The sequence below is a fragment of the Fukomys damarensis genome, unplaced genomic scaffold (assembly GCF_012274545.1).
Source record: "Fukomys damarensis isolate Sample0158 unplaced genomic scaffold, DMR_v1.0_HiC HiC_scaffold_31, whole genome shotgun sequence".
In the NCBI taxonomy this organism is placed as follows: domain Eukaryota; kingdom Metazoa; phylum Chordata; class Mammalia; order Rodentia; family Bathyergidae; genus Fukomys; species Fukomys damarensis.
The window spans coordinates 14,753,424-14,766,350 of record NW_022900943.1 but is presented as its reverse complement, the minus strand read 5'-3'; the positions used below and the strand labels follow the sequence as shown (position 1 = coordinate 14,766,350).

General features: G+C 41.6%; 1 protein-coding gene across 2 annotated transcripts in view; it reads right to left on the bottom strand.

The window, feature by feature from the left end:
- Positions 1-524: 524 nt before the first annotated feature.
- The window catches only part of Pum3 (pumilio RNA binding family member 3), a 35,901-nt gene continuing 23,498 nt past the window's right edge, over positions 525-12,927 (bottom strand). For both annotated transcript variants that reach the window (XM_010640118.3, XM_010640119.3), the window contains exons 14-18: positions 9,163-9,305; positions 8,305-8,527; positions 5,815-5,902; positions 3,814-3,904; positions 525-855 (exon numbers count right to left, since the gene is read on the bottom strand). In XM_010640118.3, the coding sequence (XP_010638420.1) occupies positions 723-855; positions 3,814-3,904; positions 5,815-5,902; positions 8,305-8,527; positions 9,163-9,305 (678 nt within the window). In that variant the 3' untranslated portion in view covers positions 525-722. The remainder of the gene's footprint in view (positions 856-3,813; positions 3,905-5,814; positions 5,903-8,304; positions 8,528-9,162; positions 9,306-12,927) is intronic.

Sequence of the window (12,927 nt, the reverse complement as noted above, 5' to 3'; positions counted from 1 at the left end):
TGACTATTTTAGGAGAAGTGTCTCATTACAAGGAGCCATTTCCTTCGAGACCCCAAATCCAGACAGAGGAACCGTTCACCGCTCCCTACTGTGATCACCTAATTCTCATTTTCTGTGACGTGTACAAATTACTTCAGTAGCTTTCAAACAAAACCTGCCATGGAACGCCATCCATACAACAGTAAGAAATGCAGGCTATGCCCCCGGCTTCCCGAAGTTCAGTTAGAGCCATTCGTTCCCACTTACTGCTCCCACCGGACTCTCCTGGGCTCTTCCTTTCCATACCCGGCCTCCCTTGGGCAGGACGGTCCTGTCGGTCCCTCTCAGGTCCTCTCACGGCCCGGGCCCGCCCTCCAGGAAGCCTTCTCTGAACACTGTGTCCCTGTCACTGCCTCACACTCTGATCTTTACTCACAGTGATAAAGGACCCAGTAGGTTAAAGAAAAACCCACCATTTTAGAAACAACTTTATATATAAAATAGATTCTTACAAAAAGAAGAAACACATGTTCAGAGCTCCCAAATTATCAATGAGGTGGACCCTCACCCTCTTTTTTTATTGTTTTTTTGGTACTGGGGATCGAACTCGGGTCCCTGTGCTTGTGAGGCAGACAGAGGAGCCACTGAGCTAAATCCCCAGCCCCCTCACCCTTCTTTTCTGCAGCGGGAAACAGTACAGAGAAAGGGAAAAATGATTCCATTCCATTCTTAACTGTGTCCACCTATGCAGCCAGTTTTTCAAGCAGAGTTTCTATTCCTTTGCTGGTGTTTTTATTTTTTTCCAATGTAGGAATCAAGCTTTTCAGCCCAGCTTTGACTTTATTTGCAACTTCTTGGTCAGGGGTCTGTAGAAGGCTAAAGAAGAGAGGAAAAAATTAACAAAAATTAAATTTCATAAAACCCCTAAATTATCTGCAATACTACTGTACCCACAGTATAAAAGAATTCATTAATTGAAAGCCAACTCTACAACTATATACAGTATATATTTTTTCTTTTAATTCACCAGGTAAATAAATGAAAGTCAGCATCTATATTCTAAAACCACATCAAAAAAAGTTTATAATCTTACAGGTGGAATCATTCAAGCAGACTTGACTGACTTCATCTTATTACTCAATTATATCTTTTATTAAGATTATTCGACCTGTACGCTTTATCTTATCTTTCCCTACCTAGATTATAAACCCGAGAGCAGAGATGACTTAACCCAAATGAACACGCACAAGAGGCAGGTGTGGGGCATGAACGATAACAGTCAGTAGGGATTCTTAAATTCTACACCTGTAACACTCACTGAAGTTGGAGTGCGTTTATCTTCAAGTTTCACTGAGTTTGATACTACGTTGGCTATACAACCAAGAAGATGCTATTATTTTAATTCTTCAGGACTCAGTTTCCTGATCTGTGGAATGGAATAAAAACAAGACTTATCTTCTCCCTCACTGAGTTGTTTGTTCTCTCATAATACCTGGGGCTCACACAAGGTAAAACCATTGAGCCACACCCCCCAGGCTCCCCGGGGTTGATGCCAGCATCTCAAAAGACCTAAAGTCAGAGGCCCAGACTACAGTAACACAGAACCAAATCATCCCCACTCCTACTTCCTGGAACCCTACTGGCTGCAGTGCTCTAACCCCAAAGGGAACAGAACCCCAGAGGCTGGCAAGAGGAGCGCACTGCTCTTTAACTGGGACTTGGCCGAGGTCACCTGACCACAGAACATCAGGCCTGAACTTCCTGTCTCTCTCCACTTCTTCTGGATGACCCTCTGAATCATATTCTAGAAGAAAATTACTTGGCATTTTTTAAAGCCCCCAGTCCTAGTAAGTTCCATCATGTCAATAAAGAGCCTGTCAACCAGCACCAGGTAGCATTCAATCATTGTGGGGAACAAGCAACAGTACAACCAGCCACCTGCAAAGCTGAAAAAGTCCAAAAGCAAAAGGCTGCTTAAAGGGACTTGTGACTCGGTGTTTTTATTTTGTAGAACTTGGCTAAACACAGTTACATAATACATAACACCAGCTCATATTTATTGAGCACATCAGATATAAGGAGATTTTATATGCAGTTTTCATAACAACTTTAGGATTATTAATGACCTTACTTTACAACTGAGAAACACACAAAAAAATTCATTTTCTCAAGGCTACACAATAAGCTAGGACTGGAACCCAGCAGTCTCCCTAGACACAGTGTTTTTGCATGCTACAGAATTCTGCTCTCCTGAGTTATTTTTTAGCCAACATGCAAGGCTGATTTCATCTTTCCACCAAAAATGCTTCTTTGGTTACTGTAAAAAGACCATGCAAGACAGCATAAAACATTAAAACAATTTCCAAAAAAAACCCCATGAGTTTTAAGTAAAATATAAACAAGCAGGGATTTTTACCAACTAAATCAAGCTCATCACAATATCCAGAAACCAAACAAAATGATTAACTCATTCAGTTTCTACTTAGAACCTCAAATATTTCATGTTCCTATACGTGCTCTGAGCAGTGCTCCATAATATCCCATAATATAATTCTTATGTTTGAAATTTACCCAAGAGCTCTGATTGATGAGCATCTTTATAAATTAATTTCATGGCAATACCAAAATTTCTAGTTAACTGAGTGTAATGAAAGAATGTGTCAGTAGGTGATAACATTTCAAATGTCTCGTAAAGAAATTCCTAACAAAAAGTTCATGTTTCAGTTAATGGATTCTGACTGTTCAACATCAACTGGAAAATGAGCTAATTTTAATGAGAAGTGAACAAAATGATATGTATTTAATACCTAAATATTTGGAGGTACTGATCTACTGGAGGACATAGCTGTTACTGTGTGTGAGTCTATATGCACTAGGTCAAATTACATATTGAGGAAACATTTAACTTAACACAACAACATAGTTTAAACTGCATAGCAAATTCAAATAAAATACAGTGACAGATTCAAACCAGGATTACTGTTTCCCAAAACTGGTAACACAGCAGTCAACAGTGACTGCTTCAAATCAACACACAAATCTTATAAAGTCAATGTTCTTAACAGAAGGGTATCATATGGGCCTAAAATGCTCAGAAATTTCAATGACCTGTAAACTACAAACTCAACATAACTAAATCCAGAGAATACACAAGATGGACCTCAATTTGCACATCATCAGTTTTCTCTTGTTTTAAGTTAGAAATAAACAACGAGCACACAAATTATGGTAAAAAATGATCCTGTAATCCTTTTGGAGTTCACAACAAAGAAAACTGCATGGAAAGTTGGGCATAACTTAAAAACAGTGCTCAGTTTTCATTGGGACATGACTTGCAGTAGTGCATGCTTATAATCCTCATACTTATGGAAGCTGAAGGAGGACGATCACAAGTTCAAGCCAGGCTGAGCAACTACCAGACAACCCTGCCTCAAAACACACACACGCGTGCACACACACACACACACACACACACACACACAGGGCTAGGGATATAGCTCAGCGACAGAATGCCCTTCAGTTCAACATGCTGTAACAATGACAACACCATAATGTTTTGGTTGAAATCATAAATAGTGAAATCACTATATGACACCTTGTAAATGCCACAATTTTGTGAACTTTGACATCCATAAGTTGGCAGTTCAAAAGAAATCCTAAGGGTGAATGAACTGACAAAGCTATTACTTGCTACTTGTTTCGTGGCAGCTGTCTAGACTGTGACCAGAGCAGTACCAGGCTACTGAGAACAAATACTATAACATAGGAACAAGGGTGAAGAAGTATGTTTTACATGTCAGTTCCCATACACGGAAAGATACACATTATACAGACCTGGAAAGAATAATAGCACCCCGATTCACATTAGCCCAGGACTTCAGGTTCTTCATACCAACATGCTCTACGAGTGTTTTTGCAAAACAACCTGTAAAATACACTGGAACTCAGTGAACCTTTTATATCAAACTCCCAATGACCTTTTCTATCACCCCAAGCTTGTAACTATATTTTAATTTTAAAAAGCTAATAACAAGACTTCTGAATCTCCCTTAACACTGAAAACGCCAGTGTAGGTTTACATAATATGTCAACACAAACATTTCTTTTAACCCAAACCCCGAGCTATGTTCACCACTAATTACTCAAGAAAAAGGTATTCTTAAAGAATGCTTACTTGGTCAGGTTTGCATTTCTCTGCAATATAGAGTGATTTAACCTTTACCTGAAAGTTATTCAAGAAGTAAACGTTTGACAGTAGCACTTTGTGTTTGGCTGAAACCAAGTTTTCCCTCATAGGGGAATGCTTTCCCTGAAGGTGCCATGGACATAGTTAGCGACTGAAGAATCTGGACTTGAGCTTTTATCTGGCAATTTCTCCCTACAATGCTTAGATATCCACACATCAAAATGCCACTCATTTAATACTTCTGACCCCCGAGGTCGTGGTATTGCTCATTCACTGCTATCTAGTGTAGCCCATTGCTGAACAAAGAAGAAATTCTAAGGGCTAGGATTCACAGTAGGAAGGAGGGATAACCTATTCTGAAAGCCACTACTTGGGTTAGGTAGGCTGTACAATTCATTCAAAGATACCCAAATGTAAGGAGTCTTTAAAGCCAGTGCCAATGGCTACGCAGCCTTTCACGACACCTGCTTAGAGACAGGTCAGGCAATAAAGCAGCTTGTGTTTTCCAGAGTAACCAGTGTCTCCTGTCCTATATGTGCTTCTACCGGGCAACTCCAGAGAAGCAGAGAAGAGGCAGGCTACACCGAACTCTGACTGCTTTGAAAACTAAGTTTTAGGTGGATTCCTACACAGCAAAAATAATCAAAACTGCCAGACACACTCATTTAGTGTGACATGAAAGACAGACACATCAGGTCCACACATGCATTACGTTAGGGCTCTGTGCACACTTTCATTAAGATAGAGAAATCACTTAATTCTTTAGACTTTAACAACTTCTCTGGCACCAACTCAACTTTGCACCAACTTCCTGAATGATGAAAGATGATTCAGTACATTATTTTTCCTTCCGTATTACAAATGTCCTCTTTTATATATATAGGATTTTTTTTTTTTTTCCAGTGAAAACTAGCCCCAAGTCCCTATTCTTAAAGGTAAGATGAGAAGCCAAACAGCTCTATCCCCACACTGATTGCCTCACTGGCCACATACTGCAGACGCCTCCACATAAATCCCTGGACTGTCATCTTTTTCCACCACAGTAACAGGAAGTCCAAACTCTGCTAGGTCAGTGGGGGAACTCTCCTCAGTGGCCTCCACACCAGATGGAGTTTGATTCAGCAAGAGAAAGACAGGATGAAGAAGAGAAGGGTATGCCACTTTCCAGCTAGAAAAAAGACGCTGTCCTACTCTTCACAGCTGGGTTCCTGCAGAGTAGCTGTACGGTTCACAGAAGCCAGGAAGTGCCAAGGACTGGGTTGCTCTTCAGCCACATGTATTCCGATGCCAAATACACCGGCAACCATCCACAATGAGAACTGTTTGCTCTTTTCTCAAAACCAGAGATAAAAATCACGCCTCTCAACTACACCATCCTCAGGGAACAGAGTAGCATTACAGGGCAATGACCCAGTCTCGCTAAAAGTCTGAAGGAGAAGAGAAGAGTGAGAGAGGCAGGAAGGCGAAAAATGACTTGGACACAAGTTTCTAAGAGAAAAAGCATCACTGATAACGACTGAATAATTTCTTACAGTTCATTTCTGAACATCTGACATGCTTCATGTGAACTTAAATGGCCAGTGTAAAGTTCAGGAGCGCCAGGACTTATAAAGATTCCACATCTTAAAAGGTCAAACTGCACAGCCTACCTTCTCTTCCATTCTCTTTCATCTTTTCATCTTGTTCTATTAACCACTTCAGAACCAGGTGTCCCGCAGGATGCTCTGCAACATGAAGCTGTGAGGAACCAAGAGCACGTTAATTCCCCAAACTGTCCCATCCATGCCCTGGCCCACAATTTAATCTGTATCATCACATGCAGATGCCAAGACCCAGCAGGGTTTCAAGCTCCACAAGGCTACAAGCATCTTGCTCCAGAATGTCCACCCTATCTAGAGGGGCCAGAGACCCTGGCTACTCCCCAGGCTGCAATGAGAGGGTCACACAAGAGGACGAAGAGCCAGCAGGAGGCTGACATGACTTTGGGGGTTCTAGGTTGAACAGCACCCCCCGCTGCTCATCGCAAACCACGCTGGCCCTGTTTCCCACGGTAATATGTAGTTCTGAGGATAAAAAAACCTCCAGGGCAGAACCCTACAGCAGAAGTATTAAAACTTAATGCTGAATTTTTAAATACACGTCACCAAACTATCTGATGAGCAGTCCGTGAAGTGCTCTGCAGCTCAACCCTACTCTTTCTCAAGGGCCACAATGACTACTCCCACAAGACCTGGGAGGGTCTCTTCGGGTACACCCTCCTGAGAGAAAACGTTCACCGTGCATTCCTCTCTCATTCGTCGGCATGGTCTGCTCTCAGGAGGCAGGGCCAAGGCTTCTCTAAGACCCACAGTCCACTTCTCTTTCCCAACCCTATACCTCAAAGAGCATCCTGGACACTCAACAGCCGGCATCACCTTTCTTCAGAGCCAGACACATGTTGGTTTGAAACATTTTCAAGTACCCACTTGGTTACAGGGGACCCAAGATGAGTAACACGTTATAGTTGCTGGAGAACACCTCAGTAGCACCTTGCCCTCTTGGGCTTTCACCCCTGCTGAAGTTCTGCCCCTTCCAGCACCTTCTCTAAAGGTCCCCTCCACTCTCTGGGATTCATCCTGACGGATCTTAAACAGGCCTAGTTATCCGATTACTGCTGGCAGACACTGGCACAGAAGTAGATGGGTTCCAACCAATGAGTACCAAGAAAGCTATCTGGAGGCACTGTTCCTAGTCCCAGGAAAAGCTTTGCTGCTCTTGTTCTTCTGCTCCTGTTGGGACCCTGATTCGAGGACAAGAGCCACGGCTGTGAAGACTCTGTGGCCATAACACAGTTAAAGCTACACAGATGGCAGAAGAGGGAAGACAGAGCAAGCCAGGGACGTGGAATCTGGCAGTGGGCACCTCGGCTTCTCTAATGATTCTAATCACCTAAATGCTGCCGTTTGAAGCAGTCTATCCACTGCCGCCAAAGTATTCTTCACTCAATACTACTGATCAGGACCAAAAGTCAGGTACCACCTGTACTGCAACACCTTGTCTGCGTGTGTCTCTCCAATGGATCCCGTGTTCTCTGGACGGGGAGCCCGTCTCTTCAGGTGTGAGTAGCTTTTAATGCGTTCAGAGCAGGTTACATTTTTGATTAACGTACGAAAGGCACAGAATTTGAATAACTTACTTCATACCCTCAAACGGTACACCAAGAATAACAATGAAAGGCTACCGTGAGATTGAGACAAAGGCTTCTCTGAAAATAAGTGAAAGCAGAGGCCACTGTCTCTGAAAATAGCAGGTTCTGCACAAGTCTGTTTCCCGGGAGCCAGCGTGGGATACAGGTCCTGTGTGACCTACCCTCCGCCCTCTTTGCTTTTGCTTGCTGATTCCAACCTCGAGCCCTTGCTTCTCAAACACGCTGTGCTCCTACCTTCCCCAGAGCTGCTGTGACGCTGCTCCCTCAGCCTGGAGTTTATCATTCTTCACTGAGCTAGCATCTGTCAGGTCTCAGCTTCACTGTTCTTACACAATCCCACAGAGCCTGCAGGTGTCTTGCATAGCTTTCATTTCAGTACTAAATAATTATTTGTGGAAACACCGAAATACTGTGTCCTTCGATGGATAAGTGATGCCCTGCACACAGCGTAAGTGCATGAATCCGTGATTTAAATGCAACGTAGAACACTGGGCTCAAATAACAGAGGCAGGAGAGATGAGAATGAGCAAGGAGTTTTTTGAGAACTTAGGGAACGCTTTATGGAGGATTCTGGGGATATGAGATGCGTACACACAACACAGGGAAATGGAGAAATGGGGTAGCAGTCAAAGTCAAAGGAAGAAGCACCTACAGAAAATCACAGCAAAACTCAGGAGCATGGAAATTTCTGCAGAGGTGTCATGGGGCCAGTCAGGGATAAAAAAGCCATGGTGAGGTTCAGTCTTTACTCTGCAGATAACACCGAATACTGCACACTTTTGAGAAAGACAAGTAATATAATGTGTGGCTTTTTGAATTCAGTGTTAAAATGTACTACTGACAGTGAGGTAGGTGGAGATCATTATTGCTAAACCTTCCTGTAGTGACGTTCTTGCCGGCCGGCGCTTTTGAACTCTCGCAGCTTCCCACCGGTCCCTCAGGAGCACTCTACCTCTCCATCGTTGCCCCCAGGGTGTAGTTCTGCTGCGGCCAGGCTGGCGACGGCGTCCATGGCGGGCTGAACATCTCCAGTGGCGGAGCCCAGGATGTCCGACACCAACACGCACGCAGATTTATCCAGAACCATCTCTTGGGCATTTCTCTGAAGGTAGTCTAACAAGGCGGGAGAGATGGATTCTAAGAGCTCACGACGGCGGATCTCTGTATCTTTCTTACTGTGAGAAAATGTCCAACGAGGGTGAGGTGAAATAAACAGCAAAGGAAACACAGTGACCTTAGCATCAGAGAACCTCCTGAAGCTTATCAGACTACTGTGACTGTGGGTCACACTCTGTTGTAACTGTCGGTCAATCTGATGAGCATGTGGGTAGCAGGTGATTTGAAGAGTGTTGTTTTTCATACTTGCAACCTGGATCTGAGTAGTGTCTGACACAGAACAAGCACTTAATAAATAGTTTGGCCTGTGCAATACAGAACAACAATAACAATCAGAAACCCACCCCAAAAAACAAATCAAACCAGTGAAAGGTCAAACAAGAAATCATCCCTTAAACTGATTCGTATTTAGACTACTTTAGGAAATGTACTCTCCAAGTTACTCAAATACACGGCACTGTACCCGTAAGCCCTACACCTGAATGCCATCTATGCACCGGGTGCTCAGAGGTCTTTCGGCGTGACACTTGTACTTCTTTGCAATGTCACAACTTAAAAAACCTGACAGAACTAAAGCAGAATTCATCTTTTGAGATGTCAAGAAAGCGTGCATGTGTGTGGATTTCTAGAAGCAGGTATTACTCAGAATTAATGAACAGCAACAACAACATTAATGGACAATCGGAGGTTTTACCTGTGTGCATTTCCATCTCCTTTTTGCAGAACTTCAATGATTTCTCGAACCGTATGTGCAGGATCTCTGGGGCTCAGTAAGTACAATAAGACTTTCCTCCCGTATTTGTCCTTTACTATGTTAGACAAGGAACTGATGATTTCCTATAAAATTATAAAGAAAGAAATGAATCATTTCCCATGTTCCTAAAGTATACTTGGGACTAGAATGACAATGAAGACTACATCCTTAGCCTCTCACTGTACTCAATGGCAAATGTGGAGTTACTCCTGAAACTGTCTGAACGAAGCACAGAGACATTGATATATGGAGCACAGAGCCAATTTCTGCTGTGACTAGTATTACTGAGGAAGTCATTTAGCCCAAGGACTCTAGGTGTGTGGCTAGTTGTTGAGTGTCGCTGTGCTTCTACAAGTACAGGAATGGGCTCATTATGTGTTGTTTTTTGATGAAATGCTTAGTTGCTCAAATATGCGGGACCCTTGGTATATCCTTAGTATACCTTTACCCACCTGTTTTAAACTTCAACTCAGAGATATTTTGTTATTTAGTTTGATAATTTGTTGAAAGAGATGAGAATGTTAACTAAATCTGGCCATTTTCCACAGTCATAAAAACAACAACGCTTTGCTTTCCTAAAAAATGACAATGAAATGTAATACCTTCAAAACAAGGAAGATGCAGTGAATAATTATAATGGCTATTATTTATTTTTAATCAGAATGTTTTTCTTGGTGTACACAAGAAAGAAAGTACCAAGCCACCAAGTTACTCCCCCATGGGTTACACAGTGAAGGACAAATCTAGCATATGCCTTGGACAGAAATTGTTTTTTAACCTACAAAACTAGAACTTTAATATATGCATAAAATCTGTGCATAACTATATTCAAGGATTAGTCCCCAAATCCACTGAACTTTATTGTGTTTTGGTTTTCTTTCTTTTTTTTTTTTTTTTTTTTTTTTGGTACTGGGATCAAAATGGGACCCTTGCGCTTTCAAGGCAGGCAGCAGAACAACTTAGCTAAAATCCCCAGCCCTTGTCTTTTGGTTTTTAAATCATGGAAATCATGTTTAAAGTTTTTTTTAAGCATGCAAAGTTTATGATCTAACAGTTCTATGAAACTAAAAAATGCTCATCTAAAAATGTGGTAATTAACTTCCCTCCTCAGTTTCATTTTAGCTTTCCCCTACCACTGAAATTACAAATCTTTGAAAATATAAAGAAAGCAGTATACAAGTGTTGCAGTATTATGGGGTACTACCCCACTTCTCTTTTACCTTGTCTACAGAGAAAGAGTAGAGAAATCTCTAAATTATCTTCTAGAGACTATTAACAAATCCTTTCACGTACAAATAATTGAAAGACTGCAAAGGCACAGTTGCTTTTGTGCTAAATTTGGTCTCTGGAGTGTTAAAAGTCAAGCTGTGTACTTTTTGGCAAATCCTCTAACCTCTCTGCACATCATCTCCCTCATCTGTAAAAGGAAATGTTACACCCACCTGTGCTATTACTACAAGCAAATCAGAAAATTCACCCTGCAGCTAAAAACTGCTACACTTATTACACACCTTTCAATATACAGCGTTTTGATCTAGAGATGAAATAAAACTAGTAGAATCAAAAGTCTTCACCTTCACAACTAACAATGTGAATCCAATTTTTAAGTTTGGCTTAGCTTACCCCTTATAAAAACTAAAAGAAAATCATATGTAGGGCCACTTGTTGTAATTTCTTATGTTCCAAAGCAGGTCTGTGAGCAAAAGGAAAACACGGGAAGAACACAAGACCTCCCCTTGAAGATTTCTTTGGCCACTTCTTCTTGTAAGTTTATTTGCTTGTTTATTTATATGGGGATCAAATCCAAAGTCCTCTCTGCCTGCCTGCCTGCTATCTATCTATCTATCTATCTATCTATCTATCTATCTATCTATCTCTCGGGTGCTGGGGATCAAAACCAGTCTTGGGAATACTAAGGCAGTACTCTACCAGTGAGCTCTATCTCCAGCCTTGGCCAGTTCTGACTTTCTGCTCTTGAACCCCTGCCAGACTCTTGGCACACACGTTTCACCAACTGTCTTAGAGGAAGAGTAAAGATCAAAATCAAAGCTGTGCACAGGAAGTAGAATGAGGGCATATACACGTTTTACACGGAACACAGAAATGCAAAAAGCATCACCTTACTGAGAGCAGAGTGGTGTACATAATCTATGACGGGGACCAAAAAGAAATGCAAACCTCTTCAGCCTTAAGCAGCTAAATTCTATCAAGAAAGGCAAGAAAGCTAAATGAAAGTTAAAAATAAATATCCAAGATTTAAATAATGAATACCAAAAGAAGTGTTGAGGGTAGGCTAAAACACCAGCCAACCTCTGGGGTGTTTTCTTTTAAAAATATGGTGATTAAAAAAAAAAAAAGGCGATTTTATCCCAAAGTCCACTTTTTGACTCCACTGAAAAAACTGGCAAGTTTAGTTTAATGGGTGTTCAGTTTTACAAGGAAAAAATGTTCTGGAGATTGGTTGCACAATAGGAGTATATTTAATACGACCTGATTGTCCTTTGAAAAATGGTTAAGATGGTGCATAATATGTGTATTTTACATCAATTAAAAGAATAGTGGGATGGTCCATCACACTGCCACACTGGAGGTGAATGGCGGCATCTCGAACAAAGGCCTCTTCAGCCCCTCACTCACCCCTGGTCTCCTGCCTGGTCCTCCGCCTGGCTGGCCTCACTCATCTACCTGCCTGGTCAATGGATGTTTCTGAGTTCGTGAGATCAACATGATTGCAATTAACTGCTGAATGAACAGATGGCAAAGACAACAGGGCTTGAGAGGATACAGTCAGACTAAACCTACACGGGCGATCGGAGGACACTGCAGACTAGTCTTATCAGAAAACAAGAGGAGTGACTACCAGGCTATAGTCTCAACACAACATTTCAGGAAACTCAGTTTTTCTAAGGAGAACATTTAATAACACCAGGCTTTCTTGGCTACTTTTAATTGGACTGCATAATGCAATAGGCTTTATAGTGGCTGAGAAGGAAAAGAGACACGAGACTCTCAATAAACGTTTGGCGACCCTGGTTAGTAGATGCCACAGAAAAACTTTTCATGTGTGTCTAAGAAAACATACACATTACTGTTCACAGGATAATCTGGAAAAGCAAAAACTAATAAGGAATAACGAAGTTCTAGAACTCCTAAAAAGCTGGGAAACAAACACTGGGGAAAATGTTTACAATGCCATGTGTTCATATAATAAATACTTGGTGCTAACAGGGAAATGAGGACAAAGGTGGGCAAATTATACTTCACAGGTCCAATCCATTCTGAACTCTATTTCTGCACACCCTGCAGGCTAAGAATGGTATTTACATTTCCCAGAGGCGCTAAAAAGCAGAAATAAAACAGGACTATGAGACCGAGACCATATATGGCCTATACAACCTAAATTAATTATCTGGCTCTTTACAAAGAAGGCTTACTAACCTCTGATGATCAAGTCAAACGAAAACAGCAAGGAGAAGTTGCATATGTAGAACTTTTTTTAAAAAAAATATGTTGCCAATTGTAAATAGCTTTATTGAAGACACTGCATTTCCACTTCTAATACAGAGCTTAATCTTTTCCCTGCACACAGGTTCCATGTTTGAGTATTGAGAATGCAGTGATTTACTATAGCCGTTAAAATTTAACAACTGCCACAGAATTTGCCACAAACTTAGGTCTTCAATATTTTACTGTGTGGAAACACAG